Source organism: Lemur catta, chromosome 2, assembly GCF_020740605.2.
Source record: "Lemur catta isolate mLemCat1 chromosome 2, mLemCat1.pri, whole genome shotgun sequence".
Lineage (NCBI taxonomy): Eukaryota > Metazoa > Chordata > Mammalia > Primates > Lemuridae > Lemur > Lemur catta.
In genome coordinates, this window is record NC_059129.1 from 41,875,500 (window position 1) to 41,902,784 (window position 27,285).

Genomic DNA, 27,285 nt, shown 5'->3' on the forward strand with positions numbered 1-27,285 from the left:
CCCCACCCCACCAGAGACCTCAGAGCAAGGCAGGGCCTGGTGGCTCATGCCTGTAATTCTAGCACTCTGGGAGGCCAAGGCAGGATGATCACTTGACGTCAGGAGTTCAAGACCAGCCTGATCAAGAGCAAGACCCCATCTCTACTAAAAATAGAAAAATCAGCCGGGCGTGGTGGTGCATGCCTGTAGTCTCAGCTACTTGGGAGGCTGAGGCAGGAAGATGGCTTGAGCCTAGGAGTTACAGGTTGCTGTGAGCTAGGTTGGCACCACGACACTCTACCCCAAGCGCTACAAGCAACAGAGGAAGACTGTTTCAAAAACAAAAAAACTTGGCCAGGCACAGTGGCTCATGCCTATTAATTCTAGCACTCTGGGAGGCTGAGGTGGGAGGATCGCTCGAGGTCAGGAGTTCGAGACCAGCCTGAGCAAGAGCAAGACCCCATCTCTACTAAAAAAAAAAAAATTGAAAGAAACTATCTGGACAACTAAAAATATATAGAAAAAATTAGCCGGGCATGGTAGCACATGCCTGTAGTCCCAGCTACTTGGGAGGCTGAGGCAGAAGGATTGCTTCAGTCCAGGAGTTTGAGGTTGCTGTGAGCTAGGCTGACACCACAGCATTCTAGCCAGGGCAAGAGAGTGAGACTCTGTCTCCAAAAAAAACAAACAAAACAGACAGACCTCAGGGCTCCTCCTCCACAGCAACACAGTCCAGAGTCCTTGAACAAGAATCCCCTGACAATTTCTTAGGGGGCAGAGACAACCAGTCCTCTTTCCAGTGACCCCATATCCCTGTCCTTGTTGAAGGTGTCCAATTATAGCCCCCGGGCCAGTGATCTCCATCTGTCCTCCAGAGCCCTATGCAGGGAGATACCTGGGCTTCTCAGTGCAGGTGGCCCTACACTAACAGGGTACAAAAAGGGAAAGGGAAGGTGGAATCTCTGATTTCCAGCCAGACCCTACAACACAGCTTCCCTAGGACCTCAGCCCCCTGCCCTGGCCAATGCTCCCTCCCCAGTTCCCTCTCACCCAGGGTCCAGGCTCCAGCACACAACTGAGCTGGCCCAAGCTGAGTTGCTGGAGCAGCAGCCGCAGCTGCACCAGGCCCTGCTGGAAGGGCGGGAGGGAGCCTGGGAGGTCCAGGCCCTGGTGCTCAAGATCCAAAAGCTTAAGGAACAGATAAGGAGACCCCTAAGCTTCCCACCAGTTCCCAAGTCACCCTTCCACACTGGAAATACTGCACACCTCCCGCCAGGAGCCCTGCAGTCAGGAACATCCCAGCCTCTCACGGGCCACTGAGGAAATGGAAGAGATCTCCAGGAAGGGGCAGAAACTGGCAGGCAGTGGGGAGCCCAGGCCTGTGCAGTCCTACTCCCAGGCCCCCTTCGACCCCGCCCACTGACCTGAGTCCACAGCAGAAAACACCGTCCTCACAGAAATTTACTCTGGATCAGCCCTAAAATGACCTCACCACAAATACAGTAACGGGAAGGAGCACTCACAGATTCCAGACACGCATGCGTTTCATTTTTAGTTTTGTTAAAAAAATTCCGACAAATCAGGAAGCGGGGGTTTAGCAGTGGTGGTGCTGCAGAAGAGGGAAGCCACGTGGTGGGGGTGGGGCTGTCAGGGGCAGGTGGCAGTAGTGTCTCCTTCACCCCCACGCCTGGTGTCCTCCCCTGAAGGATAGACTGTCACATTCCTCAACGGGCAGGTCCTCTACCGTGTCTGTTCAACTGAGGAGAAAACATGGCGCAGTCAGACTAAGGCGCAGAAAGGCAAAGCGAGGCAGGAACTCGCGCACGCATGTTCATGTTGGTGTGTGGTGCGGACTCAGAGGACAGACTGGGGTGGCGAAAGAGAAACACTATGAGAGAAGAGTGAAACCCCACAAAGAGGTCGAAAAAATCCCAACACAGCATCAAGGGGAGGGGAATGCGGAACTGGCCAAGTGCCCATCATGCGGCAGGCGCCCGCTGTCCACATGATGGGATCTGTGACCGACACACTAAGGCACAGGGAGAACTAAAGGGTTTCCCGCAATCGACACTCACTGTAGGAGGAGATGTCTATCTCATCAGGCAGCTCACTAATATTGACCTCAAAGCGATCCTGCACATCATTCAGGATCTTGGCGTCGTTCTCATCTGACACAAACGTGATGGCCAAGCCCTTGGTGCCAAAACGGCCTGCTCTGGCCACCTGGAAGGAAACAGACAGTAGGACTGGGAAACCCAGAAGGAAGACACCTAGAGGCAGGGATGAAGCTGTAAGATATGCGGAGATAGAGAAAATAAAGAGTGGGGAGAACGGCACGTTCTTTGGGTGCGGGGGCGTACCCGGTGCAGGTAGGTGTCAGAATCCTCAGGCATGTCGTAGTTAAAGGCAATGTTCACCCGCTCGATGTCCATGCCTCGGCCAAACAGGTTCGTAGCCACAAGAATTCGTCGTTGAAAATCTTTAAACTGCTGATATCGAGAAAGCCTTTGTGAGAAAAGAAATTTAAAAACGTTGAGATTCCTTCTCTCAATGGTCTTTTTCTCCCAAAGACACAAAACATCTCCCTTGTGTCCAACTCACCTCTCCTCCTGGGGCATCCCACGGTGGATGGCGATGGCTGGGAAGTTCTGCTCCACCAGGAGCTGGGCCAGGGCAATGCATCGCTGCACAGACTTCACAAAGATCACCACCTGCATGTGTCCGGTGGGGGCGAAGGGAGAATGTGGGTCCACGGTGTGCGAGAGACAGAGATCATGTGTGAGAAGAGATTCTAGCAATCACACTCCTCTGAAGGAATGCCTCTTATTCCCTCCTACATATTTCCTCTTCTGCTCTAAATGTAACCTGGTCTTCCCCTCAGCTCTGATTTTCCTGAGCAGACTGGCCTCTCAGAAGGGGCAGAGATCAGCAACCAAAATTGCCAGACTTGTCAGAGACAAGGATGGAGCCACCTCATGAATACGTGACAAAAATTAGGACTAAGATCTGAAAAAACATGACTGATATCCCTGCTCACCAAAACATTAATCCTAAGGGATCTACCCTAACTCTAGAAAGTAGTTTTTAATTCAAAGAGACCGTATAACAGCTATACTGATGAAATGCTTCTTAGTACTAGAATAAACAGACTTAAGAACCCTAACATGTCCAAAATAGTTCAAAATTTTTACAAACTCACTAAAACCCTTCAAGGATTTTATCTTTTGAAGTTTACTTTCCTTGAGGTTTTCCCTTATTGAGGACCTATCTGTGCCAGCCCCAGAACAGAAAAGCAGCTCTGCCCTGCCCGTGCTCAGTCCTGAGAACATTCATACGCTCACTCTCCCACGTCCCGTGGTTTCCTCACTAAATGGGTGCTTCACACACAGGTGTCTGCTACAGCTGGAGACGTATCCAATGCTCCTCTCCCTACTGGACCTTGAACTGACCTGGTTGAACTCAAGGACATCCAGAAGGTCAAAAAGCTTCCGGTTCTTCTCGTTGTCCTTCAGTTTCACGTAGTACTGCTGCAACCCATGCAGCGTCAACTTCGTCTCATCATCCACGAAGATCTCCATTGGCTGAGGGGGAGGAAGGGGGAGGGAACGGGAGGAGGGCAGAGTGGGGGGGTTAAACCTGGGGGGGTGGAGGAAGTTGTTCTCCAATACACCCCATGGGGGGATGGGGAGGAGAGAAGACTGAAAACCCCACCTCACACCCAAAAACACCCACATTTTACTGTGGTCTTTCGAATTAGATCTAATCTCCTTCCTATCAGTTGAGTTTTAAGAATGCCCAACCGAAAACCGTCATGGGAAAGAAACTTTGCAAACGAAGTAAAGGAGCAGTGAAACCACCTGATGGCAAGATGCCGTTACCTCAAATGCAGGTGGTGGAGGAGAGAAAACAATGGGAGACGATTCTCAAAGGAGACCATTTCTAAACATCTGGGAAACGATGGGAACCAGTGACTCAAGGTCAGAATAACTTCCTGCCCTCAGACCACAGGGAATAGTGTTAGATGAGACTGGTCTCTGGACTAACAGTCAAACCATCTACAGGTTTATAAGGAAAATATTGGTATATGATGTTAAAAAACAAATTCAGAGCAACTATGCCTACGCATTCATCTTTTTTAAGAAACAGGGCCTTGAAATGTTGCCCAGGCTGGAGTGCAGTGGCTACTCCCAGGAGAGATCACAGCACACTGCAGGCTCAAACTCCTAGCCTCAAGAGATCCTCCCACCTCAGCCTCCCAAGTAGCTGGGACTACAGGCACCTGTCAGCATTCATCTTTAAAATTAAAAAACAAAAAACCCTTGAAGGGGAGGAAAGTAGCATAAAAAAGACAGAAATTGACAAAATCCCAAAGCCCAACATTCCTGACACTCCTCATACTGTCTTGGGGGACACAGTTAACATGAAGATCCAGGGGCCAAGATGGAAAAGAATGTGTGTGTGTGTGTGTCATGGGAAAATACAGAAGCCCAACCCCAGAACGCAGGCTAGCAAGGCAGGCTTTCTAAAGAGAAGTTCCGTGGCCTCCTTCAAAACAAATCCTAGCCCCAAGAGCAGCTTAAAGATAAAGAGTCATCCCATGGGAAGGAGCACTGCAGGGAGGGGAGGAACACACTCCACTGCTTATACAAAGGGCCCCAGCTAGCCCCAAACCCTAACACCAACCTGGTTATATCCACTTTACCTTTCCCATCGCCCTCTCCTGAGTATTAAAAAAAAAATTTAAAGAAAAAAAAAAATCCACCACCCCATTCAGGACACCCCTCCCCAACACATATGAGGGGAAACAAGGGGCACAGCACGCGTTGGGTTCAGGAAAAAAACCGGGAACAGAAAAAGAGGCTGGTATGGTCCTCAGCTTCCTGGGCAGGTTTCCCCGCGGCCTCCGCTGCCGCCATCCACCGCCGGGTGCCGTCCACATTCCCTCGCCGCGCCATGGTGCTTCTCTGTTGCCGGCTCACGTCAACCGAGGTTCCAGATAGGTGCAAGGAGGTACGGGCGGGAAGGAGTAGGGGATCGGGGATTGAGGTGCCAAAGGCCCCCACCCCTGGAGGTGGGGAGGAGGAGGATTCATTGTGCTGTTTGCTCTTCTTTTGGACATGCCCTGCCATCTGTCTGTCCCTCTCTTGCTCTCCTGCCACCGTGAAGTGTGAGTTTTGGTGAGCAGAAGGCTCCAGTTGTATGCTCGATGCCACCTTGAGGGTGCGTGGCTGTAGGGGGCATGTAAGAGGCGACGATGGGTGGGTGGCAGGGCAGAAAATCCTGCCCTCCCCCAAAATGGAGAAGAGGTTCAAAAATGCTGTGATTTTTAAAAAAGCCGAATACTACCCGCTCTCACGTTAACCCGACCAAGTCTTCCGGAGTTTCCCTGGCACCCGCGCAGACCCTAACGCTAGCTGTCTCTGCTTCTGCGTGTCTCTTCAGGGAGTCATCACTCTCAGATCGGCACAAGCGCCCTTCTTGGTGCTTGAAGGACAAGGGAGTCTGGAGGAAGGGGGCGAGGAAGGGTAGGAGGCAGCGGGCGGGGAGTGGAGGGAGAGAAGGTAGAAGGGTATTTACATCTTGCATGAACTTGCGGCAGACTGGACGGATCTCTTTGCTCAAGGTAGCACTGAACATCATGACCTGCTTCTCGTGGGGGGTCATGCGAAAAATTTCCTGGACATCCCGACGCATGTCTAAAGAAAACCAAAAAAATATATAGGAGAAAATAAGCATGTGTGATAAACAAAAATCAGACACAGACTTCTCAGTGAGGTGAAGACTGCTGGAAATGGGTTAGCAAAGCATCACTTCAGGGACTTCTCCAACCACTACAAAATCAAATCCATGGTAATAGCATAATGGAAAGAACAATGAATTTCAAGTCAAGATTTGGGATCAGCTTCCAGCTGTGTGTTTTAACCAGGCCAAGAAATATAGGAAACCCCAAAGCCTACAATAATAAAATGGGGATGAAGCCCGCTGCAGAGGCTCAGGCCTTCCAAAAATGCTTTACAGGCCCTTCTCTCAACTCCTCTCTCTGCAAGCCCCAGCCTCCAGCAGTCCACAGTATCAAGCAGTTACCACATTCTACATGTTAGAGCCCACTCTATGCCTCATCCGGATCACGCTTTCCTGTCCAGCCAGGCTAATACAGCGTCTCTACCTGGAGCCTACCTCACAGCTTGCCTTTTTCAATCGCCAAAATCCACTTACGACGACTTCTTTCTGAGGCTATGTCCATCCAACCCGACTCTCCCATTCGCCAAGATTCAATTCTCACAGAAAATCTTCCCTTGCTAACCTCACCTGGCATACTAGCACACCACGCCACCCAAACTTACACCAACACTCCCCACATTAATCCCAGAGCTAAGTACAGAAACCTATCCAGCTATAAGTTGTCATCATATATGCTGTGCTGGGGATGCCAGAAAGGTAGCTGTCTTCTCTTTCAGTTTAGTATCTCCCCTATGACTCAGTATACAAAGAATCTATAAAGGAAAAGATGGGGGAGTGGGGGTGGCGACGTATATCTAGGATTATCAAAGTTTCCTACTCTCAAAGGTAAAGAAACATCTATCACAGAAAGATGACACCCTCCACCCGTTCACCAAGGCTGCTTAAAAGCATAACAAAGCCCGACCGGGGAACCATCAGTCATGGGTGATAGATACAAGTCGTCCTTGCACTGACGTGCTCCTGTAGCAGATAAGCATCATTTGGCTCCCAAGGGCAACTCCCCAGACCACCAGCCCTGCCCCAGCACTGTCACTCACCGAGCTGTTCAAGCATCTTATCACATTCATCCAAAATAAAGTGTTTAATATGTTTGAGGTTGAGGCTCTTATTTCGAGCCAGGGCTAGGATGCGGCCAGGAGTCCCCACGACGATATGCGGGCAGTTCTTCTTCAGCACCTCTTCATCCTTCTTGATAGACAGACCACCAAAAAACACTGCGACCTGCCAAGCCAGGAGAAGAGAGTTTCACAGGAAGGAAAAGAGTCCAATCTCCCCAGTATTCCTATTTTCAGTTTGAGGCCAAACCAGTGCTTAGGACACTTCAGAACTAAAGGAACTTTTGAGATCACCTAATCTAAAATTCTTATGTCCTCCCCAAACACTGAGGTTAAGAAACAAAAGTGGCTTGCCCAAAGTTACATGGCTAACTGGGGCAGCCAGGACTAGCATTCAGTTCTTCTGACTTAATCTAACCATCTTCCTGCACTTCATTATAAGGCCAGGCTTGATTTTAAGCATAAGAACAGCAAGAAATCAATCAAAGGAGTGCCAAGTACCACAAAAATTACATGGAACATCAAGTTGTCCTAACTGAACCCCAGAATCTTAAACTCCTTCACACAAACCCTATGAAATCACTGATTCAGGCTAAATATTATCTAACCTCCATGTTAAAACTGCTAGGCGAATGGTTGTTAAGGATCTGGGCCTGAGTACAGTATCGAATAACATCGGACACTACTTTCTAGTTTCAAGGAGGAAAGAACAATCAAGGAATCACCGTCATGACCCTAATTCTATGGTAAATCTAAAATCACTAATGGTGGGTCAGCCAGATTTGTGGCATAACAAGAGGTACGGCATCACCTATGAAGGATTCTTATCAAAAATGTTTGACTTGAATCAGTTAAGCTTTCAAATACAAATTTCAATTTAAAGGAAGTACTAGGGAGAAAGAACAAGCTAAATGACACAGTAAGGAAATAACCAGACAAATCTAGGGTAGGATATTCTGTAGAACTGGCCCAGCCTCTTCCAACAACTCACTGTAACATAATTTTGAGCAAGAGTAAGGAAAAGAGTAAATAATGACAATTCATATTTGATCTTGACACCAATAGCATTCTCTTTTGAGTGGCACAAGGGAGATGAGTTAGACCCACGGAGCAGGAAATGCAACTTAGCTCACTACTGAGGCACAATAATAAATGTTTCCATAGTTTTAAGAATGGAAACTGTTTCCTGGCTTACAACTTCTAAAATCAACCCACAGATTAAGACTGCAAAGTCTTAGCACCAAGTCAATCTATTGACTGGCCATGCAAAAATAGAGATACGTTTAACAGTGTCAACACATACATACACATGGCCTTCAGATCATGTTTAAAGAGTTAAAAATAGTTTTCAAATGAGAGGAAGACTAGTGTAAATAAGCTATTTCATGAAAAATAAAAAAAAAGGCCTATAAGTTGATAAATTGAGAAAATAGTGCTTAACACTTGGTAACGTAAAGCCTTCGGAACTTAAAAACAGTGATCGTCTTCTATGAAGTAGGATTAGAGATGGGAGAACACAAATTTTTTCATTATGAGGCCTTCTAGATTTAAGCATTTTACCATGCATAAGTACTATTACCAGTTTAGATTTTATGAAACTGTTTTCATTTAGGACTATGACTCAAACATTCCTAGCTCCTTTAAAATATAAACAACAGGCCGGGAGCGGTGGCTCATGCCTGTAATCCTAGCACTCTGGGAGGCCAAGGTGGGCGGATCGTTTGAGCTCAGGAGTTCGAGACCAGCCTGAGCAAGAGCGAGACCCCGTCTCTACTAAAAATAGAAAGAAATTATATGGACAGCTAAAAATATATATAGAAAAAATTAGCCGGGCATGGTGGCGTATGCCTGTAGTCTCAGCTATTCGGGAGGATGAGGCAGAAGGATCGCTTGAGCCCAGGAGTTTGAGGTTGCTGTGAGCTAGACTGATGCCACGGCACTCACTCTAGCCTGGGCAACAGAGTGAGACTCTGTCTCAAAAAAAAATAAATAAATAAACAACAATAACAAAAATTACAACAATCTGAATAAAAGTACTGTTCTTCACCCCACCCTAGCCAGGATCGGATGTTATATACACCAGTCAGTCCAGTGCTTCTCAAACTCCAATTACATAGGAATCTTGTTAGACCCGACATTCAAACTAGTAGGTCTGGAGCAGGACCCATATAATCTGCATTTCCACCAAGTTCCCAAATGATGCTGAAGCTACGGGTCTGGGAAGCCCCTCAAGGATATCAAGGTTATATAATGGAAAAACAACTCAAGCTAACTCTGTTGTGATCCCCAAATATCATTCAATTTTCTACCATTTTAAAGACTCCTCAAAATTCACATGCCACAGTGGAGCTATTTTAGAGCTTCCAGCTTTCTCTTGCAACACACCCTAAAATTCCCAAACTGTTAACCAAAGCATAGTGAAATGACTCTGTGAAGTAATATGAAAAGGGTGGCCAGGTGCAGTGGCTCACGCCTATAATCCTAACACTCTGGGAGGCCAAGGCGGGAGGACTGCTTGAGCTCAGAAGTTCAAGACCAGCCTGAGCAAGAGCGATACCCTATACATATACACACACACACACACACACACACACACACACACACACACACACACACACCACACACACACACACATATACGGTGGTCTTGCAGTAAGCATCGTCCATAGCCCAATCAGGAATTCTCATGCTATACTGGCGTTTTTACACTAGGTGTTAAACCACGGCAAACTAAGTTAAACTAAATTAAAACTTAACAAGCCCCTCTGAAATTATGATGCATTTCCAAGTAAGTCCTCCATTTTAGTAAAATGTCTTGAACACCCAAAGCTTGCAAGAACTTTTTGTCAGTTACACGTACACTGAGGTGTATACAGGTATTTAACATCTGCCAGCCACAGCATCTGCTGACCAACAAGTTTCTGATGCCTCCAACTTGCCACACCCTCCCTCTCCCAGGTCACTTTACCTTGGCTTACCTTGACATTGGGCATGTATTTAGAGAAGCGCTCATATTCTTTGCTTATCTGAAAAGCCAACTCCCGAGTGTGACACATCACCAGCACAGACACCTTGGGCAGAAAGTAGATGGAGACAGACATCAGCTTTATCCCTTCATTATCCCCTCCGGGGAAGGCTGTCACAAAAGCACACTTAGCATTTAACAACTGACTCCAATACTGTGATCTAAATCATTAACCCCATGCTTACTAGGGAACATTCCCCCCAGCTGTCAGGCTGTCAAGGGTGACAGAAGTCATCTCAGTGAGAAGTGCTCACAGCTCTGAAAGCACATAGCTGGGACAGAAACACACTTCCCACATATTCCTAACTTCTCCCAGCATTCTCCCCAAGTATACCTGCCCAGTAACTGGCTCCAGCTGTTGCAGTGTGGCCAGCACAAACACTGCTGTCTTTCCCATGCCTGACTTGGCCTGGCACAGGACATCCATTCCCAGAATGGCCTGAGGGATGCACTCATGCTGGACTAGAAGTAGAGGAAAAAAGATGAATTAAGACTTCAGTCTCCAGATAACTCTACCACTTTTTTCACCGTACAAAACCCATTTCTCAAAGTACAATATTTACCTGGTTCTTGGTAACTTGCAGACACCTTGTACCTGTCTCTGCTCCCTCAGTTACATTCACCCCCAAAATCAGACTTAGTTCCTTCTAGCTTTATCCTTCTCAAGGTCCAGGCCTCCTCAGTCCTGATAACAATTCCCTTACATCTACCAAAGCTCACCTTCGGCACTCCTGGCTGTGTCCTTTTCCTTAACCTGTAACTCGCAACATCTGAGTGCCTGTCACAGGCCATTTCTCCTACTTTGGTTGCCTTGCTTTGGGTCACATAACCCTGCAACCTTGGACACAATGTAGGATGTGGCACCTGAACCAGAAGCCAGTGATTTTTGAACTAATCATAAAGGCTTCCAGAGACCAGCACAGGCCTGGCCCAACAGAGGGGGGACTAAAGATCAAACCAGGCCCTTTCTAGAAATTTAAAGTTAGAAGTCAAATGACAAAATTAAAAGCAAACATAAAAGAAGCCAGTCACAAGAACTAACAGCAGACCTATTAGTTGACTTTGGATCATTATCACTTCGATGCAATCATGAATAAAATACTACATCTATATAAGCCTCTTTTATCACTAAAATTGGTTTTGACACCTTAATTCCTGATCTATCCTGAACATACATCTTTACCACCTGAGAAAAAACAAACACATCTTTTTCTTGTATCCTTAAAGAGCCTAACAAGTATTCTATGCCCAACAGAAAATTTACCTTCTGATGGATGCTCAAAGCCACAGTCAACAATTGCCCGGAGCAACTCTGGCTTGAGCAGAAAGTCCCGAAAGCCAGAACTGTGGATGGAGACGTAGGAGCCCTTGACATCCTTCTTGGCGGGGGCCTCAGCCCCATCACCCCCAGCTGCTGTCTCCACCTCATCGTCTTCATAGTCCAAGAGCTCATTGTCTACATCGTTTTCTGCCATAACTGGGCCAGCAGGGGCAGAAGCAGAGGGGGCTCTGGATGGGTTCTCACAGTATAGGTAAAAACAAGGAGGAAACAGTGGTGGGGGGGGTGGCTTGAGGAACAGCAAAGGAAAAGAAAGATACTAGTTTCTGAAAGAAGAGCTAGAGATAAAAAAACAAATGGAAGACTTATGAGTCATGAGCAGAGCCTTCACCACCTTTTTTCCATTCCCACACTGTTCCCACTTTCCCTAAACTATTAAACCTTTACCTGGGGAAAAAAGTAACAAAGAGATACAAAGTATCAATGTGAAAAGCAAATATGATAGAAAAAGCAGTCCCACAGAAAGTGTTTAGGACACAGGTTCTCAAACAGATAGCATCAGAGTACAGAATCCAGGAAGTTGGAAAAGAAAGACCAACTTATAAATTTCTGATCTAAGTAATGATAGTGAAGATAAAGAATAGATAATGAAAAGCAGGACATGACTAATGACCTGTGGGAGTGGAAAATACAGATGAAAAGATGAAGAGAGTCCTGCAAAATCCTCAAAGGCTAAGGAAGACTTTAGCTTTCCCTATGATCCCACAATGTGGATCCCTACACTCAGCAGCCATCAGTCCAGGGTGATAGATCAAGGTCATCACTGCGCAAAGCGCTCACTTCTCAAAAGGAAAACATCATATGGCTGCCATCCACTTCCCCCAGCTCTCAGCCTCCCATTCTTCAGTACCCTCCTTGCGTTGCTTAAGAAATCCCTGTGTAATTAGTGAGGGTAGGGAGAGTAGTGTAAGAGAAATGGCTCGGTCCCCCAAAAAAAAAAAAAAATCATCTCTCCACCCTACCACGAGTAAGAAAGAGTTGAGAGACATTTCCCGCCCCAGCTTTAACAGAACCTTTACCAAGTGGTTTCACATTGGTTGCACTACTCAGGTGAGACTCCTTCCCGAGAAACGCGCAAAGGCACCACTCCTAAACATTTGGAAAGCGCTCCAAATAAGGTTGGCAGATCGGGGTGAGAAAATTAAAACTGGGCCCCAAAGCCGGCTCCTCCTCCCGCTAGTCCCACTGCGGGCCAAGAGGAGAGGGAAGGTGAGAGCAGCCCCGCCCTCCACAAATGCCCAGGACCAGGGGGCGCCTAGCGCCGCCTCTCGTTGACGCCGGGGACTCCGATACGAGAGGGACCCACTGGAGCCGGGAGCAAAGAGAACACAATGGCGCCGGCGACACCATCTTGGATTTGCCCCCCCCCGCCCCGCTTTCCTTCTTCCCCCCAGGAGCTCTTTGCTCTCGAAAGGGGTGCAAACTATGGAAATAACGACCAAACTAAGCCCCAGCGACCAAACCATCGCCTGTGAAAGAGATATTAAGAGCCCATGTAACAGGATGGGTACGAAGAAGCGCAGATGGAGATGGATGGTAGCGGAGGCCGAAGCTTACCTAAGCAGGACGAGAGCGTATGGCGGCAGCAACAGCGACGAAGGAGGGAATCTGCCTTCACTTCCGGTTCCCGGCTTCCCTCTACGGCGGCCTCCCGCCTTCTCGGCTGCCAGGGCGCAGGCGCAAGGCACCGGAAAAAGGACCTCCTGCGTGTGGTTTTATAGATCCGCAGGCTCCGCGCTTGCCTTTGGAAAATGCCTGTCTGAAATTTTTTTAAAACCACTTCTAACATCTTTGCTAAAGCCAGTAACAACAAGCATAAAGGAAACCAACATCTTCTCCCACTGTTATCTTTATTCTCTCGCCCTCCTCCTCTCCACTCCCATCACCTCTTCGTTTAGGTTTTTGCCACGCAGGTGTTCTCTCCGGGCGCCCCTCCAAGGGCGCACGAGCAACACGGGTGGGGAGGCCCTCGAGTTCCCACGGGGTCCTAGGCCCGTAGTCAAGGTGACCTGCCGGCGCTAGGAAGCGGCGCCCCAGCCGAGAGGAAGGAGGCGGCGAGGCTCGGGGAGCTGGAGAGAGAGAGAGCCGCGCTGCGACGTCCTGCCCCGACTCTCCCAGCCGTGGCGACCGTGGACGGCATTTACCCATAATGATGTTGGCCGGTGTAGCTGATGCCCTTGGGCCAGTTAGCAGCTGTGAGTCAGGAAGGTGTTCTGAATCCCCCGAGTGGAAGATGGGGTCTGGATTCTGCCCCAAGTGTTAAAAATAAATAGTAGGGCTTGAAGGTTATACAACATTCCATAAATACTGTTAATTCGAGCAGAACGTTCTTAGCCGGACCCAACAGCCCCATTCCATTGTTCAGCCTGGATTTTTCCCACTCTTTGAGATGCTTACACAAGTCAGACGTGATGTCCTCCTGCTTAATAAAAACGACAAACATTTGGCCCTTTCCCTGTTAACACACTTAACCACTTAACACTAAGAAGCTACCATTATTCCCATTTTGTAGACAAACAGAGAAACAAATCAACATATCCAAAGTAATACAGCTGGTGAGGTATTTACAGCCAAAATGTAAACACTTCTAATTCTCCATTGTAGCCTGCCTCCCTCTTAAAGAATCTGATTAATGGCGATATGTGGTGGCTCAGGCCTGTAATCCTGTAATCCCAGCACTTTGGGAGGCAGAGGGTGTTGGATTTCTTGAGGCCAGGAGTTCCAGAGAAGCCTAGGTAAACAACATAGTGAGACACCTTCTCTACAAAAAATTTAAAAAAAAAAAAAAAAATTAGCGAGGTGTGGTGGTGCATGCCTATGGCCCCAGCTACTCTGTAGGCTAGGGTTGGAGGGTCACTTGAGCCCAGGAGTTGGAGACCCTCTCTCTAAAATAAAAAAATAAAGAATGTGGTTAATAAATACACTATGGTTTACCTCATTGGTTCATGTCCTGGATGAAGCAGGCTTATCTTCAGTGGGAAAGAAAAATAACTGATCCAAGGATGGAGTCAAAGAAGGGCTGTTTTCCCAACCCTAATAATTTATTTAACAGTATTTGTCAACTGCCTACCCTGTGCCAAATGCTATCCAAGGATCTGGGGAAAGAGCAGTGAACCGCCCAATCCTTACAGAGTTTACATAACAGGGAGACAACACATAAATGCAAATATAATGTCAAGTAGCAATAAGTGCTATGAAGAAAAACAAAGCAAGGTGAGGGGGCAGAGTACTTGTTCCTACACTCCACAACTTTACAGTTGCCATCTATAGTCCTCAGGTTCGCAAATGTGGAACCACATGTTTCTCACTTCAGAAAAATAAAATACTACTTGCTCTTGTTTCTCTAACAAGTTTCAAAGGACAGCCATTTGCGGTCTTTGGGTAATATATAAGCAAGGAACAAGAGTGATTGAAAATGAGAAATGATGAGGCAAAAGGAGGCTGTTTCAACTCACCAATTTGTTTGCTCATAATTATTTTATTGACACTTTTTTATTGTTACAAAGGGAAAGTATGGTGTCAAGGATGTACAAGGGAAGGCCATGCATATGAGGGGACACAGCATCACCTTAGATCTTAGGAAGCAGTGAGCGTCTGATGAGTCTTTGGGGAAACAGGAAAGGGGGGAAATCCAACAAAGAGCAAGACTAGCATAAGAGAAACAAAAAGGCCACAAGATGCAGTATCTACCTGGAACCATAATAAAGGGCTAAGTGAAGTCATGATTTCATCTTTTTGGAGAGTATAAGGTGTCTGGGAAAAGAGATAGAAGAAGAACCAATTCTTCAGAGAATTACTACGGTCACAGAATGACTGAGTGGAATTAGAGAGCCACTGATGAAATTGAGGAAACAGCTGTATAGGTTTTGGCTGGTGAACGAGGGTGGTAATAATATAACAGGGTTGCCATTTATTGAATCACAGCTACTGCATGCCAGGAACCATGCTAGGCTCTCTACATAATGATTCCTAATCTTTGCAGAAACCCTGGCCTTATTGTTATCCCAGTTTCACAGAAGAGGACATTGAGGCTATAAGGATCAACAGCTTGTCCTGGTTGCACAGCCAGCAAGTCAGGTCAGCAAAGGGACACAGTCTGCCAGGCTCTGAAGTCAGGGTGTTTTCCACATCGCTACTTCCCAGTATTACAATTTGCACAAATGGGTTGGGTGAGAATGACTTGGGAGTTTACAAGTTCCCTCTGAGCGTTAAAGAACAAGGAGATTCAGGTTTGAGCAGGACATTTACAAGTTTCATAGAAGAATTATTGGATCCTGCCTCCTAGGATTTCCAAGGAATGGAAAGGAGAAAAGAACTATGTTGGGAGGTGATTTTGATTAGGGGGGTTTCTTTGAGGGAGGGAACTGGCAGAAGGAGTCAGGCCCTGTGGTGGGTCCTAGGCAGCAATCCGGTAGTTGGGGTGGACCTGGGGCCTGACGTCGCAGACCATGCCAAGAAGCTGGGCCAGGACGCGCTCTCGGTTTCTCTGCTGGGAGCTCTGCATGCCCTGCACCTGGCGCCTCGTAGCCTGCTCCACCTCAGCCGACAGGTTCCCCTGGGAGCCCATGGCCTGGGGGGGGGGAGGGTGGAAGAGAGAAAGGAAAAAGCAGAAACAGAGAGACAAGGGTCCAGGCATGTGGAGGGAAAGATCCTGGAGCAAGGCCAAGAAGAAATGCCCTCTCAGAAACCACTCCCATCCCACAGAAATATCCAGGCGCCAAAGAGATCAATACAACACCCTTTCCTCTTAGACCTGACATGCAACTTCATTCTAAAACACACTGTAAAATCCCCCCCCCCATTTCACCACCCATGACTGTAAAACTCTGCCCTCCACCCCAAATGTTATACTTCACAAAGATGTCATCATATTTTACATAGACTGTGGCAATTCCCCCCACAAGCTCTACATGTCCTTCAAAACTCCCATCCTCTCCTATATATCATCACAAAGTTTTACCAATGTTGTGGTCCCTGCCAGGGTTCCTCAGCCCTATACCACCTTATTTTCTTGTTCAGTCACAGATACACCCCTCACTAGATGCACCCACCAACTTGCACCTGGGGTCCCATCCCAACTCCCCCACGCTCACCGCCTGCTGCTTGCTCTGGAATTCCTGCTCTCGCTCTCTGCGGTATTGCTCTACCTCCATCTGTGCCTCCTCCTTTGCCTGCTTCAGTCTCCGGGCCTTCCCTGGAGGCAGAAGAGAGGACAGTGGGTGGGGGTGCCCCACCAAAATGGAATAGTAGGGATCAGTCCCTTCCAGAAAGTTATTCTGCCTTCTCACAGCCAACCAGGTGTTAGATTCTAATACCCACTTATTTCTTCCATCCTAACCAGCCTCCTGTCCCCAGCTCTCTCCCCACCAGCCTTGGGTTTTATGAAGGACTCAAATGTTTGCTGCCCCCACTCCCAATTTTCTTTCCAGACTCCTAAAGGAGGAAAGAGTAGACTCACTTTTCCTGGCATCTGCCACCTTCTCAGCCGCCCGCTTCTCAGCCTGCAGAAGCTGCTGGATACCCTGGGACTGACTGGCCATTTCTGTCGTTATGGCCGATGCTGTTTCAAACGCTACCAAGGTACCAAATGGCTCTCACCCTCCCCCTGCCCCCACTGCCTACTTCTTCTCCTCCAGCTCGTTGCTGTAATCCTCCACTACCCCTGGGTCTTAGTGCTCCCCTCTTCCACTCAGCCTTCTGTACCGGTGTCTCCCCCAATTTGATCCTCCCAGCGATGCCTGGTCCTCCTCTCCCACCTCTCACTCAGGCAGTACCCACAAAGGCCGCGTGGGAGCAGCAGAGACCAGGCCCAAAGCTGCCCGCTAACAACAGGTGCAAGGCCTTTCCAGTCCGGAAGGTCTAGGACTGGGGCAGGGGCAGAGAGGGGAGAAGTATTGGGGTGAGAGGAGGAGAGCTTGATTGGTGATCTCAGAGAAGGACGCATAGGGGTTGAGAATGGGGTGAAAAGGTACGGATATCATCATACTACGTGTGTTGGGAAAAGAGCATTCTGGGTTTCTCCTTAATTCTCCAGTATCTCTCTCTGTCTCCCCCCGCCCCCCACCGTCTTCTCTCATTTCCATCTCCATCTTTTTCTGTTTCCCAAGTCCAAATGGTTGCATCCATCTTATTAGCCCTGTCCTATGAGAATCTCCTTGTCTTTTCATGTCTTCCCCCCACCCCATTTTTAATCTGTCCCTGTTCTTGGCCTCACTGTGGTTTTTGGTTTTGTTTTCCATTTTCACTGATTTTTATCCTGTCTTTATCTCCTCTATTTTCCCTCTTTCTCTTCTCATCTTTTCATCTACTGAACCAAGTCCTCTCTCTGCCTAGTTGTGGAGGCGAGGATAAACTTCCAAAAAGCCCTCCTTTCTCCCTGCCCTCCCCTCGCATCCTTTCCTTGCCTCTCATCCAGTCTTCCGGTTACAGGCGGACCCTTTATCTTAAGGTCCCTAGTTTTCCCCCGGAGGCCTGACGGACTCACCCTGTCGGGGCGGAACGACATCCGGTAACTCTCCTCCACAGTTCATTTCCGCCATTCTCATGTGTTTCTGCTTGCGCCATTTCCGGCAGCCTAGAGTGTCTCCGCCCTTCCCGCCTCCCTTCTCCGAGCGTCTTAAACACAGGCATTGGGCCTACAGTTCTGGGGGTACTTGGGGAGCGGGGGCAGATCTGATGAATGACCCCTCCCCCCAGGTCCCAGAGGGAGAAGCCTCTACGTCTGTTTGCCGGGTACATTATATTCCATTTCTAGATCATTATTTGAAATTATCTGTGACTTTTTTAAACTCAAATTTCTGCTGTTAAAAAAATGTCCCCATCAGGCCCTGTTTTTTTTTTAAGTTCTTTATTAAAAATTAAAAATTTACCTGGGTTCATGAGCTTTAAAGCAATTATTTATCCTTTTCTCAAATTTTACATTAAAAAATTAAATCTGTGACCCCAGCCTCCCCCTTAAATTTTTTCAAACCTGTCATCTGATAAGGGATCAGGATTAGGATAGGCCTCATCTCTTGCTGAAGATGTAAGAAGAAATGGGGGATCAAAGGGAGGAACAAGGGGGAATGTCAGAGATGGACCGGAAGCACCAGCCAAGGCCAGGGTCCTGACTGCTTCTGCCTTTTTCTCCTTCCTCAGCCCAAGAGTTTCATGGCATCCACCTCCCGCCGCCAACGCCGAGAGCGTCGCTTCCGTCGGTACTTGTCCTCCGGACGGCTGGTCCGGGCCCAGGCCCTCCTCCAGCGACACCCAGGCCTTGATGTAGATGCTGGGCAGCCCCCACCACTGCACAGGGCCTGTGCCCGCCACGATGCCCCTGCCCTGTGCCTGCTGCTTCGGCTCGGGGCTGACCCTGCCCACCAGGACCGCCATGGGGACACAGCGCTGCACGCTGCTGCCCGCCAGGGCCCAGATGGTGAGTCTGCCCGGTGTGGAACAAGGTCATGAGCGGCTGATCAGATCTGAAACGAAAGCCAACCAGTAGTTGAGAAATAAGCTAGTTATTTGGTCAGTGGGACCTAGGGAAGGAGTTAACCGGGTTGGCATTTGGCTATCATTTCTGTCTTTGCATTACTGAGCTACTACTGTCTAAAGAGGCCAACATTCCCAAAACAGCAACTGGTCTTCAAATTTCGCATCTTTCTAGATAAGTAGCTACTTTGTTTCTTGTCTGGTTGTTTGCCTATAGGGCAAAAAGTACCATAGAAGGTAGGCTTTGGAGTAAGATTGCCTGGGTTTGAATCCCAGCTGCACACTCAATAGCTGTGTATTCTTGGGCAAGTTACTAAACTTCTCTGAGGCTCAGTTTGCCCATGTGCAAAATTAAACAAATAATAGCAGCCCTTGCTATATGCCAGGCACTTCTCGAAAACTAACTCATTAAACAATTTATAAGGTAAGTACTGATATTATCCTCCATTTTCCAGGTGAGGAAACAGGGCACTAGCCAAAGTTACACAGCTAGCTATTCACTGGTAGAGCAGAGACTGTAACCCAGGTGGCCTACCCAAAGTTAACACTCTTAACAACTGCACTGTCTTATGTTATCCATCATAGAATTATACAGTGATTGCACTATGTTCAAAGTACCCATTCTGTGACATATATGCTTTGGAAATCAATTGATATAGTACATAATTAGAGCACCTGGCACACAGTAAGCACTTGGTAGATGCTGGTGATTGTTGCTCTTGTTGTTATCAACAGGTCCGTCCTCTCTTATCTACAGTTCTGCAACTCAGAAACACTCAGAGCCAGACATTTTTCATCAGTCTGCCACCAAAACTCATTTGGTAGCAAAGACCTAACCTTACAATCTGATTTGTTTTTGGTTTTTTTGCCTTTTTTTTTTTTTTTTTTGAGACAGAGTCTTACTCTGTTGCCCGGGCTAGAGTGCTGTGGTGTCAGCCTAGCTCACAGCAACCTCAAACTCCTGGGCTCAAGTGATCCTCCTGCCTCAGCCTCCCAAGTAGCTGGGACTACAGGCATGCGCCACCATGCCCGGCTAATTTTTTCTATATATATTTTTAGATGTCCATATAATTTCTGTCTATTTTTAGTAGAGATGGGGTCTGGCTCTTTGCCAGGCTGGTCTCGAACTCCTGAGCTCAAACCATCCGCCCGCCTCGGCCTCCCAGTGTGCTAGGATTACAGGCGTGAGCCACCGTGCCCGGCCTATGATTTGTTTTTATACTACTGATGTCAACGGTCATACATTTCACTGCAGAAACACTCATGTAATTGGTTTTTAGGACTGCCCAGGCCCTCCTGGGCTGCCTAAAATATAATGCATGTACTTTTAAAAAAAAAAAAAAGATTGGTTAAGTCTTGGAGCAGTGAGAAAGGAAGGAAGAGTAGAACAAGGAGTTCAGTCTGTAACTGACTATGAACAATCAATTGAGATAAGTCACTACCTTCAGAACAGCCTGGTGTACGTACTTTTAGATCAGCTGTGTCAAATCCCAGAAACAGTCCTGAAATACTTTTGATTTTTCAGGATTCAGTTGTGGAATGTGTTAATATTGTAGTGGCAGTGGAAACAGTTTTGTAGAGGTATGACCCTTCTTAACTAAAATAAAAGGTGAAATTCCCTTTCCCCATCTGGAGATTTCTTTCTAGAGTAAGAACATTGAAGGAAAGCCTCTAGCGTGGGATGAACAACCCTATCTCAATCTGATTTGCTGCTATTACCATCCTCCAGCTCCACAAGTATATACAGGAAGCCCCTCCCCCCAAAACCTCCTCCATGTGGTTAAAAATCCCCTTTTCTTTAATCTCCCTTAACATACGTGAGATGGATTGGCATATTCAGATTTTTGTTAGACTTGAAAACAAAGAGTAGGTTTACCAAGTCCCTACTAGAGTGTCGAGATAGTGCAGTCATCTAGCTGGACACTGATGTTGAAAGAGGCAGGACGGTGGAAGGCAACAAAGCAGAGAGCATCCAAATCCCAGCTCTACCTTTGACGGACTGGGACGTGCCCCTTACCTCTGTGAGCCTAATTGACCTCTGAAAAATGGGAGTAAACAAAGCAAGCACTTGGTGCATTTTTGACACCTGCTAAGTGGTAGTATTTTTATTTTTCTATTACCCACTTAAGGCTTTCTGAGTAGTAAAAATGCCCCTGATAGTGTAGTAGGCACTTCTTTCATTGTCTTAATTTCTAAGATTTGTGTGAGATTGATATTATCTCATTTACAGATGAGGAAAGCAGGGCCCAGAAGGTTCAGGAACTTGTGTGAGATCTCACAGCTGTCAGGTCATTGTTTTCCAAAGGGGGACCCTCACTCAATGCCTTCACTCCCAAACCCTGGTGTCTTCTCAGGCCTTATTTTCTCGTGGTCCCCTGCCAGCCCTGCCACCAGGTGGCCTTCTAACTCCCTAATCGAAAGGCTCATCTCATTTTCAGATTCTTTAGAGAAATGACTATATCATCTTTGAACAGATTAAATGACCCAGGATCCCTGCTGGGGGTTTTTACCCTCAGTTCCCATCTTGGGTCTGAGGGATGTGCCAGACCATGTTGCAGTAGCCGGACTGGATTATCACACCCCCTGAGATGCCTTGAATGGCTGCTACCTTGTAGGCTTTTGGTAACTTCTTTTTAGAACCTACTACCCAGGGAAGGGGTCTTAGCTGTCAGAGACCACTATGTAAATACACCTTAATCAGACAATAACCATTTCTCTACATGTAACAGAATTAGTGTGAACATCGAGAAACAGGTTCATTTTCTCAGTCTTTGGAAAAAGTATAAAGCCCAAAGCCAGCCTGTTTTTGGTTTTGTTTTTGTTTTTAAGGTAGCATTCACTGCCCTTCTGCTCTGTGCCAGCACGGTCTCAGCCAGATAATGTGCACTACCACTTTAATTTGCCCAGGAGGAGTAGGCGGCAGCCCTATTTTACCGTGGCTGAGCCATCCGGTTTGTGTTCCATTTGCCTTTCCAGCCTTGCTTGCCACCGCACACCCTCAAAGCCACAGCTCCAGCTGTGTGGCTCTGTCAGTGGCGCTGAGCACGTCTTTCACAAGCCTACTTGGCTCTTGCCTGTCACCTTCCCTTCCACCTGATTTCCACTTTAGGAAGAGCGATCCTCCTTTCCCAGCCAGTGTAAGCCCCACCTCCTCCTTGAAGCCCTCTCTGCCCACCCCAGCTGCTGGTACCTGTTCCTCCTCTGAGTCTCAGTCGATCTGCACTCAATATAAGCTTCTTGATGTTGGCATTTTTTAAAAGTGTGTTCTTTTACCAGTTAGTACATTTGTGCCTTTGAGATGGAAGTCATGTCTTACATAGGTAAGGGAAGAGCAGTGCTTTTATCACTAAGACAAAGTAAATTTTCCTCCACAAAGTGTTCTTCGTATTTATTTTTCCCAGTATGAAAGTATAACATGTTAATTAAAGAACACTGGGGAAAGTTGATCTATACTGCTAAGAGGTGGTATTTCAAATACTGGAGAAGGGTGAACTATTTAATAAATGATGTTGGAACATTTGGCTCATCTAGGGAAAAATAGGGTCCTACCTCACACCTAACTCAGAAGTAAATTCCAGCAGAGTAAACGCTTAAATGTGGCAGGAAGGTCCACACCAGATGGAGGGGTTGCACCTAGGGAGAAATAAAACTTGGAAAGCATATTAACATAGTTTTTAAGTAAAAATAGAAAATAAAATAACTTAGAAGTGTCAAAGAAAACTTTAGCTTTATCTATGATGATTTCATTTCTCTAATATAAAACAATGTTGTAAAAATGACAATATATCAACATATCCTGTGATAGGAATAGGGGTGTTTATTGTATTATACTTTGTACTTTTTTAAATTTTTTAAATTTTTAAAGGTAAAAGTAAACATACATAAAAATAGTAGAAAAAAATACAAGGGAATATTTTATAATCATAGGGTAGGGAAAGCCTTCCTAAGAATGAAATTAAATAAATAGTCAGAAAAGAAAATATTGATACAGTGCTTGCTTCGGCAGCACATATACTAAAATTGGAACGATACAAAGAAGATTAGCATGGTCCCCGCGCAAGGATGACACGCAAATTCATGAAGCGTTCCATATTTTTTATAAAAAAATTAATTAATTAATTAATTAAATAAGAAAATATTGATACAGATTTAACTATATCAAAATTTTAAAAGACAGGTGGGAGAAAATAATTGACAATATATATAATACATACAATATAGTATATATAGAACTCTCATATTAATATATATAATTTCCAAGAAAAAAGTAGACAAAGCACATGAACAAGTCATTCACAAAAGAAATACAAATAGCCAAATAACATAGGAAAAAGAAAAAAACTTCATTAATAAAATCATATCTATCAGACTGGCAAAATTAAGAGGATTGATGATATTCAATTTTAATAAAGGAAGACTCAGGCAGACGTGTATATTCTCGACACAAACTTATTGAGAGTAATTTGGCAAAATTGCACATGTTCTTTGACTCAGAAATTCCACTTCTGAAAATCTACCCCACAGACTGTAATGAGTCCACAAAGATATACTTATGAGGCTGAACATTTTTGGAAACAGTCTATCGATTGGGGGTAGGGAGATTTGTTTCGTACACACAATGGAACACTAACAACACAGTCATCAAAAAGAATGAGGTAGACTGTATATATTCCTGTGGAAAAATATAAACGAGATGTTAAATGAAAGCAATGAGTTGCTGAACAATTTATGTGATATGGTTACATAACTCTGGATAAATTTGTCATATGTATGTGTTTATGTACACCAAGACAAGACTGGAAGGGATCACAGCAAACTGTTAATAGTTAACAAATTTATTCTCCTTTCCTTAAAAAGAAAAAATTTCAACTTAATTATATCCCTTTCACATTAAAATATCAATTAAATAAAATTGGGGGGAAGCTACCTATAGTCCTACTGCCCAGAGACTAGAATTTTTACATATTTTTTTCCAGTCTATTTTTTTCAACCATAGTATTTGGTCTCTTTTTAGGCAGTGATGATCAAATCTTCTTTACAGTTTTGTAGCCAGTTTTTTTCTACACACAAACATTATTTGTAGTGGCTGTTTATAATTTTATGGCATATTTTACTTATCATGTTTTTATAGTTGCAGGCCCTACTCCTTAAAACCTATAAATTTAAAACCTCCCATGCAAACCTGAACACCCACCAGCCTCATACCTGCAGCAAGCCCTGGTGTGGAATAAGCAGTGGAAAGACAGGCCTGGGTACTTGCTGGGTGGGACAAGTTGGGAGGGCCTGTGACAGGTCACAACAATACTAAGGAGAAGTGTCCCCTCCTCTTACCCTGATGTGGTTGAGGTGGGGGTGGTGGGCCTTGGCCAGCCAAGGCTGGGCCCATTCTGTCTTCCTGCCTTTCTGGCGGTGACAGGTCAACCTTCCCCGTCTCATCCTTCTGCCAGATAAACAGTACTTGCCGGCACCACGGAATAAAGAGTTAAGGACTGCCAGCCTATTTCCTCCTGCCCTGGTGAAAGAAAGTAGGTCCACAGGAAGGAAGACTGCCTCCCTTACCTTCCTCTGTCCCCAGAATGAAAGAAGTGGTTGGTGGCCACAGCAGGTGGGCCTGGCCAGGGTGCCTGGGTTGGCAGTGAAGCAAGCAGCATGGCACTCGGCTCACCCTGGGCCCGATGCAGTGAGGTCAGGACTCGGGAAGAGGGGGACTCGGGAATGTCAGTCCCTCTCGTGTTTTCTCCCAGTCCCTGGGTGAGACCTCGTATGTCACTTAGCCCCCTTTTACTTGCTCTGGTGCCGGCCCGGCAGCGTTTCTGTGGCTCAGACTCGTGTCTGATCTGCCTCCCCACGCCCTCCCGCCATCCCCAAGTAATGCTGGCTGACACAGATTCCCCTGGAACATTTATTTTACTCAGTTTATTGAAAAGTGATATAAAAAGGTAAACATTATATATGTGTATCTTTATAATGGTACACGGTAGAGTGTTCAGATATTTTACCAGTCGATGTATAGTTTCAGGTGAGAAAATAAGGACTATATAGTGACAATATTTCAAGCCAAAAATGGAATACATAATCAAAGGATTTTGCCACTGCCTTGGTAACTAGAGGCAGGCCAGAAATCGTCATTTGACATAGTAGAATTCCCAGGACACTAAAATAGTTTGTGGGGACATGGGTCCGAATATTTTAAACTCCCACACTTATCGTGCATGCGGTAAACTATCAGCATGTATTTGTCAGTGATGGTTATTTCCTAATACCCAGGAAGCATCCATGTGGGCCACCCTTCCATTGCCCTAGACCAAGGGAGTGAGTGACCGGCAGGATTCAAGATGGCAGCCCAGCCGAGGCGTGGGAGTCCCAGCTAACTTCTGCTCCCTGCTCTCCCACCAACAGCCTACACAGACTTCTTCCTGCCGCTGCTTAGCCGCTGTCCCTCTGCCATGGGAATAAAGAATAAGGATGGGGAGACCCCTGGGCAAATTCTGGGCTGGGGACCTCCCTGGGATTCTGCTGAAGAGGAGGAAGAAGACGAGGCTTCCAAGGAACAGGAGTGGAGACAGAAGCTGCAGGGCGAGCTGGAGGACGAGTGGCAGGAGGTCATGGGGAGGTTCGAAGGTGAGGAGTCCACTGCCATCCACAGCTGCCCTCCTTCCCCACTGGCCGCGGGCCTGTGCCTCTGCATGAGGGCGCCCCTCCTCTGTCTCCCTGCCACTCGGGGCCCACCACCTCCTCACAGCCTCCTTCCAACTACCCCCATCCTGCCCTTCCAAACAGATGACGCTTCCCGTGAGACCCAGGAACCCGAGTCCTTCTCAGCCTGGTCAGATCGCCTGGCCCGGGAGCATGCCCAGAAGCGCCAGCAGCAGCAGCAGCGGGAAGCAGAGGGATCCTGTCGACCCCTGCGGGCTGAGGGCTCCAGTCATAGCTGGCAGCAGCAGGAAGAGGAGCAGCGGCTCTTCCGCGAGCGAGCCCGGGCCAAGGAGGAAGAACTGCGTGAGAGCCAAGCCAGGAGGGCGCAGGAGGCTCGCGGGGACCAAGGGCCAGAGCCGGCCAGGGCCAGGCCCAGGGCAGAGCATCCCAGAGGGGTGGGGAGGGGCAACCTCTGGCGCTTTGGCGATGTGCCCTGGCCCTGCCCTGGGGGAGGGGACCCAGAAGCCATGGCTGCAGCCCTGGTGGCCAGGGGCCCCCCCCTGGAGGAGCAGGGGGCTCTGAGAAGGTACTTGAGGGTCCAGCAGGTTCGCTGGCACCCTGACCGCTTCCTACAGCGATTCCGAAGCCAGATTGAGACCTGGGAGCTGGGCCGCGTGATGGGGACAGTGACAGCCCTTTCTCAGGCCCTGAATCGCCATGCAGAGGCCCTCAAGTGACCCTAGGGAAAGAGCAAGAAACTTCGGGCATGAAGCCTCAGGGCTGAGGCAGAAGGAAGGGTAAGGTCAAGGATGGGGACTACAAGGAAGAGCCAGATGCTGCCCAGCGGAGGACATGGGTGGGAGCGAAACTTGTAACGAGCGGGGGTGGGGGGCACGGGCCACCACTGCTGCTCCTTGACTCTGCCATTTCCTAATAAGACCTGGTTCCACATCTCACTCCTGGTGTCTCCTCTGCCTTTTTCCCTTGCTGTGGTTTTCATCACCCATGACATCTCCTTTCCCTCCCCGCCTGCCGAAACCCACAGCTCCTACGCACCTGCAGTGCGCACGCTCGCGCGAACGCCTGCCCTCAGCTGGACGAGAAAGCCCCGCCGGCCCACCCCCAGCCCTGCCCTGAGAAGGCCCAGTTTGCCCTCCGGCCTCACTCTGCTCCCTGTGCTGGGGTCCTGTCCACTCTGCAGTCTGCGGCTGGAGAAATAGATGTGAACAGAGGCAAAAAGGGGAACAAAACCAGTTTCCCTCCCTCCCCAGCTCCCCAAGCAGAACCACATCCTCCTCCCCACTTAACACCCCCTTTCCCCAACACAGGGCTTTCCCTTTGCTGAGTCACTGAATGAGCGAGTTGGGGGCAGCTGGGGCTGGGGGGCATGAGGAGGCTGGGGAGGATGGGGCAGACAAGTGGAATGGATGGAGGAAGAGCCCTGTGGGGGAGTGGAATTTCAGCTGCTAAAATTAGGAGCCGGGGAAGGAGGCGGAAAGAGCCAGATTATGTAACCCGGGGTATCTGTTCTTGGGTAACCAGAGATCCACGCCCGAGATCCAGGCTCCTGGCTCCACTGTCTGCCCTCTGTCTTCTCAGTGCATCCTTCCTCCTCCAGGACCCCAGTCCTCGTCTCTGCCATCCAGATTCTGCCCCCATCGCAAACCCAAGTTCCTTTCTGGGCCTCCCAGGCTTGGCCTTCCCCATAAACATCTCCTTTTCCAAGAAGCAGTGGTTGAGATCCTGAGGGGTGAAGGGAAAGGATCTGGGATTCCCACAGAGGAGGAAACTAGAGTCAGAAATGGCAGACCAAAGGCTGCTGCCATCCCCGGGACACAACTAGGAAATAGTGAAAAGAAAGGGCAGGACTGGCCGGGCGTGGTGGCTCACACCTGTAATCCTAGCACTCTGGGAGGCTGAAGCGGGAGGATCACTTGAGGTCAGGAGTTCAAGACCAGCCTGAGCAAGAGCGAGACCCCATCTCTACTAAAAATAGAAAAATTAGCCAGACATGGTGCCACGTGCCTGTAGTCCCAGCTA

The 27,285-nt window shown here is 47.6% G+C and overlaps 3 protein-coding genes and 3 non-coding genes across 15 annotated transcripts; 2 read left to right on the forward strand and 4 right to left on the reverse strand.

The window, feature by feature from the left end:
* Window positions 1-1,505: 1,505 nt before the first annotated feature.
* On the reverse strand, window positions 1,506-13,143 carry DDX39B (DExD-box helicase 39B). 3 transcript variants are annotated; one of them, XM_045541623.1, is made up of 11 exons: window positions 12,697-13,143; window positions 11,065-11,417; window positions 10,135-10,262; window positions 9,754-9,846; window positions 6,759-6,942; window positions 5,557-5,675; window positions 3,429-3,560; window positions 2,581-2,690; window positions 2,340-2,484; window positions 2,055-2,202; window positions 1,506-1,736 (listed from the first exon to the last, which is right to left on the reverse strand). In XM_045541623.1, the coding sequence occupies exons 2-11, from the start codon at window positions 11,273-11,275 to the stop codon at window positions 1,720-1,722; spliced, it is 1,287 nt and encodes a 428-aa protein (XP_045397579.1). In that variant the 5' UTR covers window positions 11,276-11,417; window positions 12,697-13,143; the 3' UTR covers window positions 1,506-1,719. The 3 variants fall into 3 exon arrangements, with proteins under 3 accessions (XP_045397579.1, XP_045397581.1, XP_045397580.1); XM_045541625.1 differs by lacking the exons at window positions 1,506-1,736; window positions 2,055-2,202 and having other exon boundaries at window positions 2,340-2,465; XM_045541624.1 differs by lacking the exons at window positions 1,506-1,736; window positions 2,055-2,202 and having other exon boundaries at window positions 2,340-2,468.
* On the reverse strand, window positions 6,631-6,706 carry LOC123633743. The gene has a single exon (XR_006733752.1). It is a non-coding gene; the product is annotated as a small nucleolar RNA SNORD83 (small nucleolar RNA).
* LOC123633742 lies at window positions 11,868-11,945 on the reverse strand. Its single transcript, XR_006733751.1, has one exon. It is a non-coding gene; the product is annotated as a small nucleolar RNA SNORD83 (small nucleolar RNA).
* On the reverse strand, window positions 12,778-17,642 carry ATP6V1G2 (ATPase H+ transporting V1 subunit G2). Of its 5 annotated transcripts, none has more exons than XM_045541629.1 (5): window positions 17,624-17,642; window positions 16,233-16,333; window positions 13,537-13,558; window positions 13,026-13,208; window positions 12,778-12,881 (listed from the first exon to the last, which is right to left on the reverse strand). In XM_045541629.1, exons 2-5 carry the CDS (start codon window positions 16,290-16,292, stop codon window positions 12,778-12,780), a joined length of 369 nt encoding a protein of 122 aa, XP_045397585.1. In that variant the 5' UTR covers window positions 16,293-16,333; window positions 17,624-17,642. The 5 variants fall into 5 exon arrangements, with proteins under 5 accessions (XP_045397585.1, XP_045397582.1, XP_045397583.1 ...); XM_045541626.1 differs by lacking the exon at window positions 17,624-17,642 and adding an exon at window positions 16,598-16,899; XM_045541627.1 differs by lacking the exon at window positions 17,624-17,642 and adding an exon at window positions 16,598-16,899 and having other exon boundaries at window positions 12,840-12,898.
* NFKBIL1 (NFKB inhibitor like 1) lies at window positions 16,960-26,201 on the forward strand. 4 transcript variants are annotated; one of them, XM_045541621.1, is made up of 4 exons: window positions 17,693-17,871; window positions 18,277-18,553; window positions 25,009-25,230; window positions 25,390-26,201. In XM_045541621.1, exons 1-4 carry the CDS (start codon window positions 17,815-17,817, stop codon window positions 25,980-25,982), a joined length of 1,149 nt encoding a protein of 382 aa, XP_045397577.1. In that variant the 5' UTR covers window positions 17,693-17,814; the 3' UTR covers window positions 25,983-26,201. The 4 variants fall into 4 exon arrangements, with proteins under 4 accessions (XP_045397576.1, XP_045397577.1, XP_045397575.1 ...); XM_045541620.1 differs by lacking the exon at window positions 17,693-17,871 and adding an exon at window positions 16,960-17,107 and having other exon boundaries at window positions 25,009-26,201; XM_045541619.1 differs by having other exon boundaries at window positions 25,009-26,201.
* On the forward strand, window positions 22,600-22,706 carry LOC123633634. The gene has a single exon (XR_006733662.1). It is a non-coding gene; the product is annotated as a U6 spliceosomal RNA (small nuclear RNA).
* Window positions 26,202-27,285: the final 1,084 nt, after the last annotated feature.